Source organism: Bos indicus x Bos taurus, chromosome 29, assembly GCF_003369695.1.
Source record: "Bos indicus x Bos taurus breed Angus x Brahman F1 hybrid chromosome 29, Bos_hybrid_MaternalHap_v2.0, whole genome shotgun sequence".
Taxonomy (NCBI): Eukaryota; Metazoa; Chordata; class Mammalia; order Artiodactyla; family Bovidae; genus Bos; species Bos indicus x Bos taurus.
The window spans coordinates 889,446-910,382 of record NC_040104.1 but is presented as its reverse complement, the minus strand read 5'-3'; the positions used below and the strand labels follow the sequence as shown (position 1 = coordinate 910,382).

Here is a 20,937-nt window from a genome sequence, read left to right as displayed (position 1 = left end):
TTCAGTTCGCTGATTCCTAGAATGTCAACATTCACTCTTGCCATCTCTTGTTTGACCACTTCCAATTGCCTTGATTCATGGACCTGACATTCCAGGTGCCTATGTAATATTGCTCTTTACAGCATCGGACCTTGCTTCTATCACCAGTCACGTCCACAGCTGGGTATTGTTTTTGCTTTGGCTCCATCCCTTCATTCTTTCTGGAGTTATTTCTCCACTGATCTCCAGTAGCATATTGGGTACCTACTGACCTGGGGAGTATCTCTTTCAGTATCCTATCATTTTGCCTTTTCATACTGTTCATGGGGTTCTCAAGGCAAGAATACTGAAGTGGTTTGCCATTCCCTTCTCCAGTGGACCACATTCTGTCAAATCTCTCCACCATGACCCGCCCGTCTTGGGTTGCCCCACGGGCATGGCTTAGTTTCATTGAGTTAGACAAGGCTGTGGTCCTAGTGTGATTAGATTAACTAGTTTTCTGTGAGTATGGTTTCAGTGTGTTTGCTCTCTGATGCCCTCTTGCAACACCTACCATCTTACTTGGGCTTCTCTTACCTTGGGCGTGGGGTATGTCTTCACGGCTGCTCCAGCAAAGCGCAGCCATTGCTCCTTACCTTGGGCAAGGGGTCCCATCTTTACCATCCATCAAAGGCAGGCTCCTGCTCTGGCCCCTGACACTCATGTCCAGCTGCCTGCCTGACCTCTCCACCAGGCATCTAGTAAGTCAAACAGCATGACCCAACAGAGCTCCCACACACCCCGACCCCTCCTCAGCCACCCCATCCTCCCCCCACACACCCCGACCCCCTCCTCAGCCACCCCATCCTCCCCCCACACACCCCGACCCCCTCCTCAGCCACCCCATCCTCCTCCCACGTGGAGGGGTCCGGTCCATTCCGTTCACCCACAGTCCACACCCGGCCCATCGCCAACCTGTCACCTTCACCTCTGACCCAATGCCTGTCCCCCAGCTGGCCGCCGGCTTCTTCCTCAGCCCGTGTGTCCATCCTCACACAGCGGGGGGGTCTGAAGGACAAGGCAGGGCTCCGCCACCCCTGCCCACCCCCCAGTGCCCCTCCCTCAGTGCGGAGGCCTGGTCCTGGATGACCCTGAGGCCCACTCTGCCTGGCCTGGCCGCCCTCCAGCCCCCTCCACCACCCACAACAGGCACTCCTGTGTCCCTGCAGCTCCGACCTCTGATCCTGCCAAACCCTGCAGGGCCACCTCTGCCTGCCCTCCCTCCCTCCTGTGCTGGTCTTTTAGCGGGATGCCAGCCCAACTTCCCAGCAGACGGGGGGTTTCTGCTTTGCTTCTGTGGCACAAAAACGTGGCCTCATTCTGGGTGATCTGTCCACTCTGCCTGCCGTCGCCAGGCTCACACTGGGCATGGCTCCCTGAGAGGCCAGGGCCCTGAGCCTGGCTCGCCTTGGGTGGGTCCTGGCTGCTACGCAGCACAGGTCCGGGGGCAGCTCTGGCTCTGAGGTCACCGTGGTCCTTCCCGCGCTGGTGGACAGCACCCCCTGCTCTCTGTCACCGCTGACCCCCGGAGGCCCGAGGACTCTGACGTCCACGCGGATCCTGCAGCCAGTTCACTCACTTCCTCTGAAGATGAGGCTGTGCCGCTGTCTGAGCTGCACTCACAGAGACACCTGCGGGGTGTCCCGGGCCCCACATGTCCCCACAGGGCCAGCTGTGAAGCACCAACCGCTGCCCAGGGCTCAGGTCTGAAGAGGACAGAGCTGTGGCCCACGCGTCCCCAAGACCAAGCTGGCCGCTGGCACCCTGCCTCTGGCCTCAGACCAAGCAGCCCTCTCCTGAAGGCTGGGGCCAGGGTGGGAGTCCAGGTGTCCCAGAGTGAGGGGGGCATGCTGGGGGCAGAGATCAGTAGGGGCTGCCAGCATCTCGTGTCTCTATTCACGTCCTTCCTTCAGCCCTTCATCTGGGCAGAAGCCGCACCCAGCCTGATCCCCGCGAGAGCGGGGACGCCCCTCCCCCGTCTGACTGGGGCAGAACCCGGAACCACTCCTCGTCCAGCCCCTGAAGCGACGGCCCTGCCAAGGCTGGACTCCGAGGGGGGCCCCAGGAGGTGGGGTGGTGAACTGCCCCAAGCAGTGCGCTCCCTCCCAGCCCCCCAGGGGGCGGGGGGCCGAGCACAGCCTGGAGGAGGCGGAGCTGCGGTGGGTGGGCCCTGCCCAGCCCCTTAGCGCCTCCTCACAACCTGGCTGGGGCCTGGGGTGGGACAGGGGCCATTATCTGGTTTCTCCTGCTGCTGGGTCAGAGTTCCGGGGGTGGGGGCGGCGTGCACTCCGTGGGGGGTGGGGATTAGTCCCTGAGGTGGCGTCCAGCCCGGCCAGAGAGGAAGAGGCGGCTCCCGACACCTGAGCCCCTCGAGGGGGCAGAGGCGCTGATTAGGGTGCTGCCTGCCGCTGCAGGGTCAGCCGGTCACTGGGGCAGCAGCTCCCAGACCGCCAGGGCCAGGAACTTCCTGCTCCCAAGGGGAGCGTCTCATGGGGGCGGCAGTGAGCTCTCTACCCCCACCTCCTGGCCACGTCTGTCCACCCGCTACCCGCCCGCCCCCCAGGCCCAAGAGGTCATGAGGTCATGGCTGCGGGAGAACCTCAGCCCCTGTCTGGTCTCTGACCGGAGGGGTCAGGCTGCAAGGTTAGCTCCACTGCCCACATGGCTATGGGGCTCAGCACAGGGCAGCCGGGCTGGGAGTGGGAAATGCCGGTGTATAACTGTAAAGGGTGGTCCTGGCCCCCACTCAAGGTCCTTCTGACCCCGCTGGCCTTGAGAGGCGGCCCAGACTCAGAGAACAAAAGCCGCCGACCTGGGCCCTGAGACCCCCGACTGCTTCCTGAGCCCCCGGCCTGTCGGAGGCACCAGGACCGCTGTGCTGTCACCTGGTGGCGGCCACAGACACTGCAGCCACATCCTGCCGCCAGCGCTGGGTCCTACCCCACCCACCTCACTACGGTCCCCAGACCCAGCTCAGCCTGGGCCTGCTTCTTGCAACCAAGGCAGCCTGAGGTGGACGAAGCGGGCCTGATTCGGGTGCTGTCAGCTTGTCTGCTCTGGGGGCCCCTCCCAACACTGGGGTCTGGGGGACTCTGGACCCCCCAGGGGGATTCCTGTGCTGGATCCTGTATCCACCCCACTCTGCTGCCCTGTCTAGGCAGGGGGCCCCTCCGTACATGCAACAGCCCCTGCCCACCCTCCCAGTGCTTCTGTGGGACCAGGCCCAGCGTGAGGCCAGTGGGGGTCAGGGGTTGCAGTGCCGTGGAGAGGGGGGCGGGTGACAGGACCCCTGGGGCAGTGGTTCCCCTTGGGCCTGTGCGCACACCGCACACACACACAGGCACCGCACACCGAGCTAGGCTCTGGCATAATGGCAGAGTCCAGAGGTCTGTGGGAGGAGACGAAGCCCCTCCTGTCTGATGGTCCAACTGGGCGGACACAGGAGACTCCTGCCCTTGTCCCCTTGTTTACGCACTCTGACCATCCAAGCGCAGAGAGGAGCGTCCCCTGCCCCTCCCCTGGGTATTATGGACAAGCTTAAAAAATCACACGGAGTCCAGGAATTGCAAAATGCGCCAAGTGTATTCACAAACCCGCTGGCCCTTTCCTGAGGCCCAGGGCCAGGAAAGGGGGGTGAGGCTCGCCTCCCAGCGGCCAGCCGAGCAGCCCCAGTCGCCACATTGAGGGACCGGCGTGATGCTGAGGCCTGGGGCCAGGAGGCTGGACCCACGGCCAGAGGAGCCTCCCCACCCCCCGCCCGCGGGGCTGGTCCTGAGCCGGCCCCTGGGGCCATTGCACACCGGGGCAGCTGGACCCTGGGAGGGACGAAAGCGGTGGGGGTGCTTCCCTAGCCCGGGGCTCAGGTTCCACCGGCCTCGGAGGCCGCTGGCAGCAAATAGGAGCGTTCCTGTGGGCTTGCTGCGGAGCGCGGCCGCCAGGCCCAGGCCGGGGCTGTGGCCTCTACGGCAGGGGCCGGGCCCGCGGGGCCCTTCTCACGCGGCGCCTGAGCCCGCTCTCCGGGCTTGGCTCCAGCGCCACCGCCGAGAGGCCGAGGCCGCCGGGAGAGTCGCACTGCAGGCCCTCGCAGCCGCACTCCTCCACCTCCGTGTAGGTGAGGGCGCGGCTGGAGCCGTCCTTGCAGTGCAGGGTCACGTTCCTCAGAGAGAAGCGCAGCTCGCGGCAGCAGCTACACCGGTGCTCCACCGCGTTCGCCTCCGGGGAGAACCTGTGGGCGGGGCCCGCTCAGCACTGCCCCGTGAGACCCCGCCCAGGCCCCGCCCCGCGAGGCCCCGCCCCCAGAGGCCCCGCCTCCGCAGGGAGGAGCCCGCCAGGCTCCGGACCACCAGCACCGCGACCCAAGCGGGGTTTTTAGTAAAGAGAAGAGCGTGATTCCAAAGAGGCTAAGAGCCACCGTCCCTGGACCCCAGCCCAGCCCCCTGCTGGCCCGTGGTCCCTCCAGTCCCTTCCCGGGGTGGGGTACTTCCCGCGGCTCCCCGCGGGCGGGCCCCGTTGCACCTTCCCGAGCACTGCCCCGCAGGAGCCTTCTATCCGAGGTGGGGGATGGGGGCGGGGCTCACGCCCAGGGAGGTGGTGGCCCCGCGGGGTGGGGTGGGGGCGGGCTCACGCCCACAGGGGTGGTGGCCCCGCGGGGTGGGGTGGGGGCGGGCTCACGTACGCGGAGGTGGTGTCCCCGCAGTTGCCCCGGCAGTAGGCGAGGCGCACGGGCCCGGGGGAGCTGCAGCCCTGCTGCCGGAGGACCTGAAGCTGGTGGTGCACCGCACAGGTCGACCCTGGGGAGGGTCAGGGGGTGTGCAGAGGTCAGCCGTGGCCGGGGCAGGCGGGAATCCGCGCCCCCTCCCCGGCAGAGCCGCCCACTCACGGTTGCTGTGTGGGGGGCAGAAGAGGCAGCAGCCGTCCTCGCTTGGCAGAGCCTTGTCCTGCGTGGACCACGGTGCCATTAGCGGGGAGCGGGTACCAGGAGGGCGCAGCCATGCCCCTCCACCTGCTGATCGTGGCCGCCCGCTCCTGTCCAGGGACTGATCCTCCACGGCCACTGTGGGCCCCCCAGGAAGGGCGGGTGGGCTGCTGGGACTCACCGCAGGACAGTTAAGCGGGGGACACGCCTTCTTCGTGGTCACCACCACGAGCCCATCCCGGTGCTGCTCACACTCGTGCGTCACGCAGTGGTCTCCAGGGTCTGACCAGGACTCGCCCGGCTGCAGGGAGTCCCGCCGGCAGGTAAGCGGCCCTCCCCCGGGCCCCCTCCAGCTGGGGCGGGCGCTGTGTCTGTCCATCAGCCCCCAGCCCACAGGCTTCCAGAGCTCCCGCGGTTCTGCCCAGAGGCCGCCTAGCTCTGACAGCTCCCCAGGGTCCCCGGTGCACCAGGATGCCACCCACCCTGCACCCCCACCGTCGCTGTGCACTCTGCCCTCTGTACAGGGCTGGGGCTGGCCCCCCGCCCAGAACACACCGCAAGGCTTTGCGGCCACTACTCACGTAGAAGAGGTGGGCAGAGCTGTTGCTGGTGTTTATGACGCAGGCCACCTGCACGCACTCACCACAGCACTGCCTGGCCCGAGCCTGGTACTTGAAGCCCTGAGGGAGGCAGGACGTGGCCTGAGCCCCTCTGGACGCTGCGGAGGTGGGTGTGGAGGCCAGGTGCAGGGGCACTCACCACGGGGCAGGAGGTGCTGCAGATCTGGGTCTCACAGTTGATCAAAAAGGTGTCTGACAGGGCTCCCCCAGGCAGCTCACACCAGCATTTTTCACACAGGCTGGAGGAGACCACGGCACCGGGCTGCGGCAGTCAGGGGCAGTGTCAGCAGGACAGGCCTGGCCCTGCCAAATGGACTCCTCCCCCCGGGCCACCCTTGGGAGTGCCTCCTGCCAGTCTTGGGGAGAGTCCCAAGGCTGCGTCACATGCTCTGGAGGACCTGGCCAGGGGAAAGCTTGTCTGGGGACCTTGTCAAGTTCCGGACAAGAGCTGTGGTCCCAGGAGAGCCCACTGCTGATCCAAAGTGCCCCTTCCCCAGGCCCTGCAGGGATGCAGCCTCGGCCATGGAGAAGCTTGCAGGACGGGGACTCTGGTCCCTGCGAACCAGGGGGGCCTGACCTTCACCGGTTCCCACCTGGTACAGGGTGCCGTTGATGCTGCAGGCGGTCCAGCCTGCTCGGGGAAGAAAGCAAAGCTGCAGACCCACCCTTGGCCCCTAGAGCAGCTGCCACGCCCCTCGGCACAGCGTCAGGTCCCAGGTGACAGCCCCGCTCCCCCGCCTGGCTGCCGCTGAGCCAGGGCACTCACTGCAGTTGTAGGTCGGGCAGCAGGCCGCCTCCCTGTGGGTCTGGATGGCACGCGAGCCTTTTGGGCAGGCCTCCGGTTCAGGGCAGTATCTGGTGTCACAGGCTACAGTGGACAGAGCAGGCGTCAGGGCCTTCCACCCCGCCCTGAGCGCCACCCCTATGGGGGGGTTTCCAGGAATCCTGAATGGGGGAGGACTCTGGTAGGGGGTAGGCTCTCTGAGGGGTGCCTGCTGCCCGAGGGACAAGGCTTCTGGTCAGCTCTGACCTCACAGTAGCCCACACTTCGGAGCCTTTCTGCCGGCCAGCCCTAAGCCCCCCGCCCCCACCCCACCCGGGGCTCACCGCAGCGGTACTGGGGACAGCACTGGCCGGTCTGCATGGCCTCGGGCACAGGCACTTGGCCGGACTCGGGGCAGGCGGGGGCCGTGGGGCAGGCCTGGGGCTGGCAGCTCATGGTCTGCGTGCTGCCCTCACAGGTGCACTCAAGGCAGTCCACGCTGACTGTGCGGCCAGGCTGTCGGGGGGGAGGACAAGGGAGCCCATGGCCACGGCCGGAGGGGCAGAAACCCACGGCTCGGGGCCTGCGGGGCTCTCCAGAGGTGCGGGTGCGGCTGAGGCCCACGAGGGCCTGGAGGCAGGACGCGGTCCTGCACACCGTGGCTCGGGAGGGGTCCCGGAGAAGATGGGGCGCGCCGGCCCCAGGGCTGTGCGTGGGGGTCCTGAGTCTTGCCGGGGACCCCCAGTCCCCCTCCTGCCCGTCCTGTGAGTCTCCAGGGCTGAGAGAAGCCCCCAGCCCCCGAGGGCCCCACACTCACCTCCACAGGCTCCCCACTGGGCCCCAGGCAACCTGGAAGAAGAGAGGCGAGGTCACTGCTGGGCCACCTTGGCCCCCAGCCCATCACGGCCAGACAGTCTGGGGCCGGGGGACCCCAGGTCATGGCGGAAAGCCCTGGGGTCCGACTGAAAAGCCAGGGGCAGTGCCTGGAAGCCCGGAGCCCAGCCCGGGGACCCCAGCCCAGGAACCTACTGTTGCAGTCGGGCACGCAGACCTCCTTGCTCGAGCTGTACAGCATTGTGCCCTGCGGGCAGAAGCAGCCTTCCGTGATGGGACTGGCTTCTAGGAGGGCCCTGCGGGAGGTGGGAGCAGAGGGTGAGCAGGCCGCGCCCTCCAGGGCAGGAACACAGGCTGGGCCGGGGAGGGGGGGGTCCCCAAGGCAGAGGGCAGGTGCTTACAGGGGGCTGGCGCTGTTGTTCGTGTAGCAGTAGGAGGGGATGGGCGGGCTGCAGGGCCAGTACTCCATGCCCGCAGGGCAGGTGAAGGCTGTGTGGAGGGCAAGGACGTGCCTGAGGCTGCACGGCACCAGCCTGGGGCCCTGGCCTGGGCCTCACTGGCAGGCAGGGCTGGGAGCTCTCGGGCCAGGCCCTGCTGGTGGAGCCCTGACCCCTGCACCCCAGGCCCAGGCGCGCTCACCTGGATGCCCCTCTTGTCTCTCAGGAAACAAATGCCCTCCATCCTGGGCCCAGCCCTCCTCCTCCTCCCAGAAGCCCCCCACACCCCCCACTGATTGCACACTGTGCCCATTCCCTTGAATGCCACTGCCCAGAGGGAGGGGGAGGGGGCGGACACGCACGGCACGTGGAGTTGGTATGGCCCCGCCAGTCGACGCAGACGCCGAGGGACGCACAGAGGGCGGCATAGAGCTCCAGGGCAGTGCACACCATGTCCGTGCCGGGCATGTGGCACTGGTCAAACGTGCAGCCTTGGTAGTACGGCCAGGGAGGGATCAGCACATGGCACAGCTCGAAGGGCCTGTGGCACAAACACGGGGGTCATGGGTGGCACCAGGGAGGGGCTGCCTGGCTGCAGGCTTTCCCGGAAAGGGCCCTGAGGGAGAGAAGTCACTGGGCCAACCCCCATGCCCAGAGACCGCAGCCCCTGGGGCCATCTGTATGCGGCAGGGTGGGAGTCTGGCTGAACCGTTTTTCTTTCTGCAAATTCTCCACTGAGTTCCCCAGGGCCTGCCCACCCAGCGCCCTGCTGGCTAAGGACTTGCACCCGGACCCCCCATGAGCTGCTGCAGAGCCTGAGGCCGCCCGCAGCCAGCCTCCACGGGGCTCTGTGCCCGGCGTCCCAGCAGCTGTGACCCCCTCTCCCTCCAGCCCGGTAGCGTGGGGTCAGCAGGGCTACTCACACCCCTGCCTTTGCCCCAGCCCTGCCCCAGAATCTCACTTGCTCAGAATGAGCTGGCAGATCGGCGAAGGTGGGCACGGGGTGGGCGAGGTGCCAGGCTCCCGTGGGGTGGGCGAGGTGCCGGGCTCCCTTGGCGTTGGGGGAGGCCCATGGCAGGACGGCTGGCCGGGGTATGTCACCTTCCAGTGGCCAGACATGTCGGAGCAGGAGGCCACCACCGTGCCCCCGGGCAGACGGCACTCGTCCTTCTGGTCGTTCGTGCAGGTGCCTGCAGCGTGGGGGCAGCGGTCAGGGGGCCTCCCGCACGCCGCCACCAGGGGCTCAGTGTCCCCGAGCCGAGGGTCGGGCCCAGCATCTCCGGGCGGCCCTTGATGGAGTGTGCAAACCTGCCGCTCCACCTCCATGTGCTTCCTTTTCCCTCCAAGAAACCAGACCCTGGGGCCGTTCCCAGGGAGGATGACAGGGGTGGGCCTCGGGTGTGGGCCGCGTGGCCGGGCCCTGGGCCCTGTGGTCGCACATTCTTGGCGCAGCCAGAAAGCAGAAGTGCCTGTAGGCTCAGCACCACGCAGTGGCCTCAGCCCGGGGCCAAGAGTGCGGCTCCAGGGGGACACACCCAAGGCCAACCCTTCTCACACCGGACACACTCAGCCACGTTGAATGAGCACAGATGTAGCCCGGAGCCAGGAGGGTGGGGAGTGGGGGCCGGGCACTCACCACACTGCCCTTCTGTGTTGTTGGCGAACTTGCTGAAGGGCACTTCCACGGAAAAGATGAGGCCGCTGAACATGACCTGGACACCGAGCTTGGGAATGCTCACGTACATCTTGATGCCAACTTGGAAGACAGCAATGCCGCCTTTCTGGAAGCCGGGCCTTACCACCTCGCCATTAAAGATGATCTGGACGTGACCCGTGAGGAACAGATGGAGAGGGGAAGGGGACGGTGGTGATCAGCCAGCGCCTGGCGCCCTCAGCCTGCCTGGCACTTGTGGGGGCTGCCCTGCCGCGTGCCTACCTCATTGGTCATCACCCCGTGGACGGGCTTGCGGGTCAGCATGACGCGGTTCTCATGGTACTCAACGATGATGGACTGTGGGCAGGACAGCCCATCCTCTGCATCGCAGAAGTAGTTCTCGACCAGCACGCGGAAGTGGCCGAACACCGGCACGATCTGCTGCACCAGCACGTATGTGCAGTTGTCCAGGAACGTGTAGTAGGTGCCGTCGAACGTGATGTAGTGTGGGTCCCCCCAGCCGCTGCACACGCCTGCACGGGGCAGCGAGCGCCTTACGGGCCGCACCGCCGCCCCCCGCCCCAGAGACGCGTGGTCCCACACCAAGGGGAGCAGGTGACCGCCTTGCCGCCAGGGCCCATGCACTGGCACCGCACAGAACTCTGTCCAGCAGGCGCCTGAAGTGGACCAGACTCCCTCCGCCTCCTCGCCCCTGCGTGGCCCGGGGACTCCAGGCCCGGGCAGGGCGCCGCATGGCACCCCGGTTGAGGCTGAGCCTTGATCTTGGGGTGTCCTCCCTGGGTCCAGCCCAATTCCGTTCTGCCTTCTCTGCCCCTGCCCTGCCCAGCCCAGTCCCGTGCAACCACTGTGCCCCACCCCGCGCACTCACACGGGCACTGGTAGTGTGAGCAGCAGCCGTCATGGTCAGTCACCTGCACGGCGGGGTAGCCGTTGGCACAGGTGGGCTTCTGCACCCTCGGACAGTGGCGTGGGCTCACCGTGATGACCCCATTGCCCTGGCAGGTGGCCTCGGAGCAGTTGGGCATGGGCCAGGTTTCACCTTTCTGTGGAAGCATAGAAAGCTACAGGGCCTTGTCGCCACCTGGCACCCACTTCGCAGGGCAGCGCTCGCCTGGGTCTCCCCAGAGAGAAGAGCCACCCTTCTGGGACTAGGGGCCAGCCCTGTCCCAGGCCTCTCCTCCCCCTGCCCCACCCAGAGGGCACAGGGCTGAGTAGGGGGAGCTCTGGCTGGTGAAGGTGGCCCCCTTTCCACCCTGTCCCCTGCCTCCAACTCTTTGGTCTCCAGTCCTTGGCTGTTCCACCCACCCCCGAGAAACAACAGCCTGCTCCAGCCCCCTTTACAGGCCAACCTTGGGCCCCATGCTCCTGGAACCCCCATCCAGAAGAGCTGAAGACCAGATGGCCACTTGTCATGGCCAGCCTGCATCAGCCCAGGAGTCACTGACCTTCACCCAGGCTTCATGCCACACTCTCTGGTTGGAAACCACTGAGGGTCCCTTCCCAGGCCCCCTGAGTCCCTGAGAAGGGCAGGAGAGGCGAGGTTACCGTTCTTGGGGGGACTGCATTTGGGCACCCTGGTGGAGGGACCGACGTGGTGGCAGGAGGTGTGGGAGGTGGCATGCTGGTGGGACAGGTGGGGGCCGTCCCCTTGACCACTTGGCAGTCCGGGTTGCAAAAGGCATAATAGCAGTGGCCCGATAGGTCAGTTGCTTGATAGATGAAGGATCCTGCAGGACAAAGAGAGAGGCAGGCACTGTAGGCCAGGACGTAACTCCAGAGAAGAGCTGGCGTGGTTGCGGCCCTCCCGCCCAGGTCTAGACTGCATCTTCATGGAGAGCTTACTGCGATCCTGGACACAGACGCAGCCCGTCACGGAGACAAGACACACCTGCGTCTCCTGCACGCGGAGGCTTTGTGCACAGGGCACCAGGGACCAGAGGCGGCACACGGCACACGCCCAGGGAGACTCTACGTACCTGCAGGGTGCAACTGGCCAGAGACGCTGCAGGAGCAGGGCACGGTCGAACGTGGGGACGGGGTAGTCTCAGATGTAGGAACAGAGGTTGTACTGGTTGTAGGAGCTGAGGTTGCGCTGCTTGTGGGCACAGAGGTTGAGCTCATTGTAGGAACTGAGGTGGTGCTGCTTGTCTGCACAGGGGTTGCACTGGTTGTTGGAGCCGAGGTTGTGCTGCTTCTCTGCACAGGGGTTGTACTGGTTGTAGGAGCCGAGGTGGTGCTGCTTGTCTGCACAGAGATTGTACTGGTTGTAGGAGCTGAGGTTGCACTGCTTGTCTGCACAGAGATTGTACTGGTTGTAGGAGCTGAGGTTGCACTGCTTGTGTGCACAGGGGTTACACTGGTTGTAGGAGTCGAGGTGGTGCTGCTTGTCTGCACAGAGGTTGGACTGGTTGTCGGAGCTGAGGTTGTGCTGCTTGTCTGCACAGAGGTTGAGCTCGTTGTAGGAACTGAGGTTGTGCTGCTTGTCTGCACAGGGGTTGGACTGGTTGTAGGAGCCGAGGTGGTGCTGCTTGTCTGCACAGAGATTGTACTGGTTGTAGGAGCTGAGGTTGCACTGCTTGTGTGCACAGGGGTTACACTGGTAGTAGGAGTCGAGGTGGTGCTGCTTGTCTGCACAGAGGTTGAGCTCGTTGTAGGAACTGAGGTGGTGCTGCTTGTCTGCACAGGGGTTGTACTGGTTGTAGGAGCCGAGGTGGTGCTGCTTCTCTGCACAGAGGTTGGACTGGTTGTTGGAGCCGAGGTTGCACTGCTTGTCTGCACAGAGATTATACTGGTTGTAGGAGCTGAGGTTGCACTGCTTGTGTGCACAGGGGTTGTACTGGTTGTAGGAGTCGAGGTGGTGCTGCTTGTCTGCACAGAGGTTGGACTGGTTGTTGGAGCTGAGGTTGTGCTGCTTTTCTGCACAGAGGTTGGACTGGTTGTCGGAGCTGAGGTTGTGCTGCTTGTCTGCACAGAGGTTGAGCTCGTTGTAGGAACTGAGGTGGTGCTGCTTGTCTGCACAGGGGTTGGACTGGTTGTAGGAGCCGAGGTGGTGCTGCTTGTCTGCACAGAGATTGTACTGGTTGTAGGAGCTGAGGTTGCACTGCTTGTGTGCACAGAGGTTACACTGGTTGTAGGAGTCGAGGTGGTGCTGCTTGTCTGCACAGAGGTTGGACTGGTTGTTGGAGCTGAGGTGGTGCTGCTTCTCTGCACAGAGGTTGGACTGGTTGTAGGAGCTGAGGTTGTGCTGCTTGTCTGCACAGAGGTTGAGCTCATTGTAGGAACTGAGGTGGTGCTGCTTGTCTGCACAGGGGTTGGACTGGTTGTTGGAGCCGAGGTTGTGCTGCTTGTGTGCACAGGGGTTACACTGGTTGTAGGAGTCGAAGTGGTGCTGCTTGTCTGCACAGAGGTTGGACTGGTTGTTGGAGCTGAGGTTGTGCTGCTTTTCTGCACAGAGGTTGAGCTCGTTGTAGGAACTGAGGTGGTGCTGCTTGTCTGCACAGGGGTTGGACTGGTTGTAGGAGCCGAGGTGGTGCTGCTTGTCTGCACAGAGATTGTACTGGTTGTAGGAGCTGAGGTTGCACTGCTTGTGTGCACAGGGGTTACACTGGTTGTAGGAGTCAAGGTGGTGCTGCTTGTCTGCACAGAGGTTGGACTGGTTGTCGGAGCTGAGGTTGTGCTGCTTGTCTGCACAGAGGTTGAGCTCGTTGTAGGAACTGAGGTGGTGCTGCTTGTCTGCACAGGGGTTGGACTGGTTGTAGGAGCCGAGGTGGTGCTGCTTGTCTGCACAGAGATTGTACTGGTTGTAGGAGCTGAGGTTGCACTGCTTGTGTGCACAGGGGTTACACTGGTTGTAGGAGTCAAGGTGGTGCTGCTTGTCTGCACAGAGGTTGGACTGGTTGTCGGAGCTGAGGTTGTGCTGCTTGTCTGCACAGAGGTTGAGCTCGTTGTAGGAACTGAGGTGGTGCTGCTTGTCTGCACAGGGGTTGGACTGGTTGTAGGAGCCGAGGTGGTGCTGCTTGTCTGCACAGAGATTGTACTGGTTGTAGGAGCTGAGGTTGCACTGCTTGTGTGCACAGGGGTTACACTGGTAGTAGGAGTCGAAGTGGTGCTGCTTGTCTGCACAGAGGTTGGACTGGTTGTCGGAGCTGAGGTTGTGCTGCTTGTCTGCACAGAGGTTGAGCTCGTTGTAGGAACTGAGGTGGTGCTGCTTGTGTGCACAGAGGTTGCACTGGATGTGGCCTCATGGAAGGTGGTCCCTGTGTGCACAGTGACACTCACACTGGAGGTGCTGGTTACTGTGACAGTAGGGGGAGGGCAGTGTTCTCGGGGCTCGCAGCACAGCACTCTGATCTGGTAGTTGAGGCACAGCCTGGTCTTGCCCTTCTGGTCCTGGTTCCGACACAGCAGGCCCACGTCCTGGTGGCACTGTACCAGCTGGCCCAGCTCGTGGATGCTGACCCCGGGGTGGTTCTCGGCTCGGCACTCCACTTTGCTGATGGATTCAGGTCGGTGGCAGATGCTGTCTCCATTCCTCATGATGTTGCCGAAGGTTTCATTGTCTCCCCCGTGGGGCCCGGGCACTGGGAAGTCCACGTCGAGCCATTTGGTCCACCTGCACTTTGGCTTGCAGGGGGTGGTCCCTGGAGAGGACTGCTCGTGCGTGCTGGGCGTGCCCCATCTTGATGGGGTCACGTGAGGTGAGCTAGCAGTGCTGAGTTTTGTGGAAGTGGAGAGGGTTCCAGTGGCCCAGGTAGTGCTGGCTTCAGCTGTGGGTGTCTGTGTGGTCGCAGGTGTGGCAGGGGAAGTGGTGTTTGTCCTGCAAGTGTCCACCAGCTCACAGCACAGGAAGCGGATGTTGTAGTTGTAGCAGATGGGGGGCAGCTGGTCCTTGTTCTGGCAAATCAGGCCCACGGATTTGTTACAGATCACGTCCTGGCCCAGCTCCTGCAGTGGGGTGTCAGGGAAGCTCTCTGCCCGGCACTGCACATCCTTGGGCTCTGCACAGAATTTATAACCTTTGGCTCTGAGATTCGAAATAGTGTCAAAATCTCCACTGTTTCTCCCTGAGCCAGGGTAGCTGCCGTCTATCCACTCAGTCCAGTTGCATAAAACTTGTAAACAGGTGACCGTGGTGGGCTCAGGTGAGGACGGCTCTGAGGACCTTGGAGCTGTGGACAACACAGAAGTTGTGCTTGAAATTGTTGTTGAATTGTTGGTGCTGCTTGTGTGCACAGGGGTTGGACTGGTTGAAGGAGCCGAGGTTGTGCTGCTTGTCTGCACAGAGATTGTACTGGTTGTAGGAGCTGAGGCTGTGCTGCTTGTCTGCACAGGGGTTGTACTGGTTGTAGGAGCTGAAGTTGTGCTGCTTGTCTGCACAGAGATTGTACTGGTTGTAGGAGCTGAGGCTGTGCTGCTTGTCTGCACAGAGATTGTACTGGTTGTAGGAGCTGAGGCTGTGCTGCTTGTCTGCACAGGGGTTGCACTGATTGTAGAAGCCGAGGTGGTGCTGCTTGTCTGCACAGAGGTTGAGCTCGTTGTAGGAGCTGAGGTTGTGCTGCTTCTCTGCACAGGGGTTGTACTGGTTGTAGGAGCCGAGGTGGTGCTGCTTGTCTGCACAGAGATTGTACTGGTTGTAGGAGCTGAGGCTGTGCTGCTTGTCTGCACAGGGGTTGCACTGATTGTAGAAGCCGAGGTGGTGCTGCTTGTCTGCACAGAGGTTGAGCTCGTTGTAGGAGCTGAGGTTGTGCTGCTTCTCTGCACAGGGGTTGTACTGGTTGTAGGAGCTGAGGTTGTGCTGCTTGTCTGCACAGAGGTTGAGCTCATTGTAGGAACTGAGGTGGTGCTGCTTGTCTGCACAGGGGTTGGACTGGTTGTTGGAGCCGAGGTTGTGCTGCTTGTGTGCACAGGGGTTGCACTGGTTGTCGGAGCTGAGGTTGTGCTGCTTGTCTGCACAGAGGTTGAGCTCGTTGTAGGAACTGAGGTGGTGCTGCTTGTCTGCACAGGGGTTGGACTGGTTGTAGGAGCCGAGGTGGTGCTGCTTGTCTGCACAGAGATTGTACTGGTTGTAGGAGCTGAGGCTGTGCTGCTTGTCTGCACAGGGGTTGCACTGATTGTAGAAGCCGAGGTGGTGCTGCTTGTCTGCACAGAGGTTGAGCTCGTTGTAGGAGCTGAGGTTGTGCTGCTTCTCTGCACAGGGGTTGTACTGGTTGTAGGAGCTGAGGTTGTGCTGCTTGTCTGCACAGAGGTTGAGCTCGTTGTAGGAACTGAGGTGGTGCTGCTTGTCTGCACAGGGGTTGGACTGGTTGTAGGAGCCGAGGTGGTGCTGCTTGTCTGCACAGAGATTGTACTGGTTGTAGGAGCTGAGGTTGCACTGCTTGTGTGCACAGGGGTTACACTGGTTGTAGGAGTCAAGGTGGTGCTGCTTGTCTGCACAGAGGTTGGACTGGTTGTCGGAGCTGAGGTTGTGCTGCTTGTCTGCACAGAGGTTGAGCTCGTTGTAGGAACTGAGGTGGTGCTGCTTGTCTGCACAGGGGTTGGACTGGTTGTAGGAGCCGAGGTGGTGCTGCTTGTCTGCACAGAGATTGTACTGGTTGTAGGAGCTGAGGTTGCACTGCTTGTGTGCACAGGGGTTACACTGGTTGTAGGAGTCAAGGTGGTGCTGCTTGTCTGCACAGAGGTTGGACTGGTTGTCGGAGCTGAGGTTGTGCTGCTTGTCTGCACAGAGGTTGAGCTCGTTGTAGGAACTGAGGTGGTGCTGCTTGTCTGCACAGGGGTTGGACTGGTTGTAGGAGCCGAGGTGGTGCTGCTTGTCTGCACAGAGATTGTACTGGTTGTAGGAGCTGAGGTTGCACTGCTTGTGTGCACAGGGGTTACACTGGTTGTAGGAGTCAAGGTGGTGCTGCTTGTCTGCACAGAGGTTGGACTGGTTGTCGGAGCTGAGGTTGTGCTGCTTGTCTGCACAGAGGTTGAGCTCGTTGTAGGAACTGAGGTGGTGCTGCTTGTCTGCACAGGGGTTGCACTGGTTGTAGGAGCTGAAGTTGTGCTGCTTGTGTGCACAGAGGTTACACTGGTTGTAGGAGTCGAGGTGGTGCTGCTTGTCTGCACAGAGGTTGGACTGGTTGTTGGAGCTGAGGTGGTGCTGCTTCTCTGCACAGAGGTTGGACTGGTTGTCGGAGCTGAGGTTGTGCTGCTTGTCTGCACAGAGGTTGAGCTCGTTGTAGGAACTGAGGTGGTGCTGCTTGTCTGCACAGGGGTTGTACTGGTTGTAGGAGCCGAGGTGGTGCTGCTTGTGTGCACAGAGGTTGCACTGGATGTGGCCTCATGGAAGGTGGTCCCTGTGTGCACAGTGACACTCACACTGGAGGTGCTGGTTACTGTGACAGTAGGGGGAGGGCAGTGTTCTCGGGGCTCGCAGCACAGCACTCTGATCTGGTAGTTGAGGCACAGCCTGGTCTTGCCCTTCTGGTCCTGGTTCCGACACAGCAGGCCCACGTCCTGGTGGCACTGTACCAGCTGGCCCAGCTCGTGGATGCTGACCCCGGGGTGGTTCTCGGCTCGGCACTCCACTTTGCTGATGGATTCAGGTCGGTGGCAGATGCTGTCTCCATTCCTCATGATGTTGCCGAAGGTTTCATTGTCTCCCCCGTGGGGCCCGGGCACTGGGAAGTCCACGTCGAGCCATTTGGTCCACCTGCACTTTGGCTTGCAGGGGGTGGTCCCTGGAGAGGACTGCTCGTGCGTGCTGGGCGTGCCCCATCTTGATGGGGTCACGTGAGGTGAGCTAGCAGTGCTGAGTTTTGTGGAAGTGGAGAGGGTTCCAGTGGCCCAGGTAGTGCTGGCTTCAGCTGTGGGTGTCTGTGTGGTCGCAGGTGTGGCAGGGGAAGTGGTGTTTGTCCTGCAAGTGTCCACCAGCTCACAGCACAGGAAGCGGATGTTGTAGTTGTAGCAGATGGGGGGCAGCTGGTCCTTGTTCCGGCAAATCAGGCCCACGGATTTGTTACAGATCACGTCCTGGCCCAGCTCCTGCAGTGGGGTGTCAGGGAAGCTCTCTGCCCGGCACTGCACATCCTTGGGCTCTGCACAGAATTTATAACCTTTGGCTCTGAGATTCGAAATAGTGTCAAAATCTCCACTGTTTCTCCCTGAGCCAGGGTAGCTGCCGTCTATCCACTCAGTCCAGTTGCATAAAACTTGTAAACAGGTGACCGTGGTGGGCTCAGGTGAGGATGGCTCTGAGGACCTTGGAGCTGTGGACAACACAGAAGTTGAGCTTCAAATTGTTTTTGAAACTGGCACTGGGCTGGGAGTCAAGAGGGTTGTTTTCCCAGGAATCAAGTTATCTGGGACAGGTGTTGAGGTGCCTGGGACAGGTGTTGAGATTCCTGGGACAGGTGTAGAGGGTCCAGGGACGGGTGTAGTGGTTCCTGGGATGGGTGTTGAGGTTCTTGGGACAGGTGTAGAGGGTCCTGGGACAGGTGTAGAGGGTCCTTGGATGGGTGTAGAGGGTCCTGGGACAGGTGTTGAGGTCACTGGGACAGGTGTACAGGTGCCTGGGACAGGTGTTGAGGTTCCTGGGACAGGTGTAGTGGTTCCTGGGATGGGTGTAGAGGTTCCTGGGATGGGTGTAGTGGTTCCTGGGACAGGTGTTGAGGTGCCTGGGATGGGTGTAGTGGTTCCTGGGACAGGTGTAGAGGGTACTGGGACAGGTGTAGAGGGTACTGGGACAGGTGTAGAACTTCCTGGGACAGGTGTAGAGGATTCTGGGACAGGTGTAGAGGTTCCTGGGAAAGGTGTTGAGGTTCTTGGGATAGGTGTAGAGGATCCTGGGATGGGTGTTGAGGGACAGGTGTAGAGGGTGCTGGGATGGGTGTAGAGGGTCCTGGGACGGGTGAAGAGGGTCCTGGAACAGGTGTAGAGTGTCCTGGGACAGGTGTAGAGGGTCCTGGGACGGGTGTAGAGGTGCCTGGGACGGGTGTTGAGGTGCCTAGGACGGGTGTTGAGGTGCCTAGGATGGGTGTAATGGTTCCTGGGATAGGTGTAGAGGGTCCTGGGATAGGTGTAGAGCTTCCTGGGACGGGTGTAGTGGTTCCTGGGACAGGTGTAGAGGGTACTGGGACAGGTGTAGAGGGTACTGGGACAGGTGTAGAGCTTCCTGGGACAGGTGTAGAGGATTCTGGGACAGGTGTAGAGGTTCCTGGGAAAGGTGTTGAGGTTCTTGGGATAGGTGTAGAGGATCCTGGGATGGGTGTTGAGGGACAGGTGTAGTGGTTCCTGGGATGGGTGTAGAGGATCCTGGGATGGGTGTTGAGGGTCAGGTGTAGTGGTTCCTGGGATGGGTGTTGAGGTTCTGGGACAGGTGTAGAGGGTCCTGGGATGGGTGTAGAGGGTCCTGGGATGGGTGTAGTGGTTCCTGGGCTGGGTGTAGAGGGTCCTGGGACAGGCGTAGTGGTTCCTGGGACAGGTGTAGTGGTTCCTGGGACGGGTGTTGAGGTTCCTGGGATGGGTGTAGAGGGTCCTGGGACAGGTGTAGAGGGTCCTGGGACAGGTGTAGAGGATTCTGGGACAGGTGTAGAGGTTCCTGGGAAAGGTGTTGAGGTTCTTGGGATAGGTGTAGAGGATCCTGGGATGGGTGTTGAGGGACAGGTGTAGTGGTTCCTGGGACGGGTGTAGAGGATCCTGGGATGGGTGTTGAGGGACAGGTGTAGTTGTTCCTGGGACGGGTGTTGAGGTTCTGGGACAGGTGTAGAGGTTCCTGGGACAGGTGTAGAGGGTCCTGGGACAGGTGTAGAGGGTCCTGGGACAGGTGTAGAGGATCCTGTGACAGGTGTTGAGGTTCCTGGGACAGGTGTAGTGGTTCCTGGGTCTGGTGTAGAGGGTCCTGGGACAGTTGTAGTGGTTCCTAGGATGGGTGTAGTGGTTCCTGGGATGGGTGTTGAGGTTCCTGGGACGGGTGTAGTGGTTCCTTGGATGAGAGGTTCCTGGGACAGGTGTAGAGGGTCCTGGGACAGTTGTAGTGGTTCCTGGGACGGGTGTAGAGGTTCCTGGGACGGGTGTTGAGGTTCCTGGGACAGGTGTAGAGGGTCCTGGGACAGGTGTAGAGGTTCTTGGGACAGGTGTAGAGGGTCCTGGGACAGGTGTAGTGGTTCCTGGGACGGGTGTAGAGGTTCCTGGGACAGGTGTAGAGGGTCCTGGGACAGGTGTAGAGGGCCCTGGGGCCAGTGTAGAGGGTCCTGGGACGGATGTAGAGGGTCCTGGGGCAGGTGTAGAGGGTCCTGGGACAGATGTTTTGCGGTCATAGAGACAGTGGTGTGACCAGTTGTAGTGACCAGGGTTGAGGAAGCTGTGCTTTCTGTCAGCACCCATGTGCTCCTGCTGGTTCCTGACATGGGCCCAGTTCCAACTGTGCTGAAGGTTGTTGGAGAGCTGGTCTCTGTTCCGCTAGTGGGGCAGGCGGGGGGGACACAGCACAGGACCCTGATCTGGTAGTTGTCACAGTGCCCAGAGGCCTGGTCCCTGTTGTAGCAGATCAGCCCCACTGTCGGGCTACACTCCACATGCTGCCCCAGGGTGGCAAGTGGCACCCCGGGGGCACCCTCAGCCTGGCACTCTACTGCCCTCGGCTCTTGGCAGACCTGGTAGCCGTGGGCACGGAGGTTCTCCAGCGTGTCAAAATCTCCACTGTCCATGCCCTGTTCTGGACGGCTGACATCCAGCCATGGCGACCAGTGGCAGTCCTGCCCGCAGCAGGGTGAGGGCAAGGCAGAGGCCATGCCTGGGGTGGAGGCCGGGGCCGTGCTTGGGGTGTGTGCTGTGCTCTCGGAAGGGCTGGGGTGTGTGCCAGGTGGAAGTGTCGAGCTCACGCCTGAGGGCGGGAGAGCGAGGATGGGCATCAGGGGCTGGGGCTCCCCACGGCCCTCGAGGACACCCCACCCCGCAGCTCTGTTGGCATCAGCTGCCGGGGCATTCCACCGCATCTGTCTGCCCCAACGGGAGCTTGGGGGGCAGGCACCCACACCTGCCAGGTGTGGGGCTCACTGCTCCTGAGTCAAGAGGTGAGTCAAGCTTGTGAAAGGAAGCCTGCTTCCTGGAACCTAAGGCCAGAGTTCCAGGGGCTCGCCACCCTTTGGGCAAGCTTTAATAAGGCCCTGAGGTGCCCCTGGAAGAGTGAGGACTCAGAGGGGCCTCGAGGACAGCAGGTCGGGGCAGGGGTGCTCTAGCTGGGCTTCCCGTGGTCCTCTTCCCGGGGACTGGCCTGGGACATCTCTGCTCACAGTGCCTACCCCTCGCTGGGAGCCTCAGCCCTGAAAGCACGAGAGGGGCATCAGTCCTGCCAGGGGCCTCGAGAAGGCTGGCCCTTCCTGGTTGCAGGGTGACCGGCCAAGGGACATGCGCTCTGCTGGGTCCCGGCTCCTTCCTGACTCAGGGCGGGGGTGGGGCACAGCCCTGAGTGGTACCCCCATGTCTGCCTTACCGGGCAGGGATGTCGAGAAGGAGAACGTGGTCTGAGGGGTGGGCGTGGTGGGGCTGCAGGTGTGGACCCCTCTCTCGATGGTGCCGTTGGCCCCACAGCGGGCCGAGATGCAGCCGCCCAGGCCATCCGTTGTGTAGTAGATGACGTCCCCCAAATGGAAGTGCCTCCCATTGTAGGCGCAGACGCAGGCTGTGGGGAGCAGAGC

At 62.2% G+C, this 20,937-nt stretch overlaps 1 protein-coding gene across 1 annotated transcript in view; it reads right to left on the bottom strand.

Annotated features, from left to right (window-relative positions):
* Nucleotides 1-3,579: 3,579 nt before the first annotated feature.
* Nucleotides 3,580-20,937, bottom strand: part of MUC5AC (mucin 5AC, oligomeric mucus/gel-forming) — a 31,476-nt gene continuing 14,118 nt past the window's right edge. Inside the window, 31 exon segments of the mRNA XM_027532367.1 lie at nt 3,580-4,133; nt 4,136-4,152; nt 4,643-4,808; nt 4,898-4,955; nt 5,115-5,234; nt 5,515-5,613; nt 5,693-5,815; nt 6,147-6,184; nt 6,320-6,421; nt 7,346-7,446; nt 7,552-7,639; nt 7,950-8,128; nt 8,549-8,777; nt 9,224-9,407; nt 9,524-9,774; nt 10,131-10,305; nt 10,808-10,989; nt 11,239-11,378; nt 11,524-11,823; nt 12,004-12,176; nt 12,801-13,346; nt 13,607; nt 15,466-15,630; nt 15,823-15,928; nt 16,112-16,304; nt 16,619-17,508; nt 17,651-18,097; nt 18,100-18,734; nt 19,210-19,533; nt 19,646-20,123; nt 20,733-20,921. Coding sequence (XP_027388168.1) covers nt 3,979-4,133; nt 4,136-4,152; nt 4,643-4,808; nt 4,898-4,955; nt 5,115-5,234; nt 5,515-5,613; nt 5,693-5,815; nt 6,147-6,184; nt 6,320-6,421; nt 7,346-7,446; nt 7,552-7,639; nt 7,950-8,128; nt 8,549-8,777; nt 9,224-9,407; nt 9,524-9,774; nt 10,131-10,305; nt 10,808-10,989; nt 11,239-11,378; nt 11,524-11,823; nt 12,004-12,176; nt 12,801-13,346; nt 13,607; nt 15,466-15,630; nt 15,823-15,928; nt 16,112-16,304; nt 16,619-17,508; nt 17,651-18,097; nt 18,100-18,734; nt 19,210-19,533; nt 19,646-20,123; nt 20,733-20,921 — 6,854 coding nt within the window. The 3' untranslated portion in view covers nt 3,580-3,978.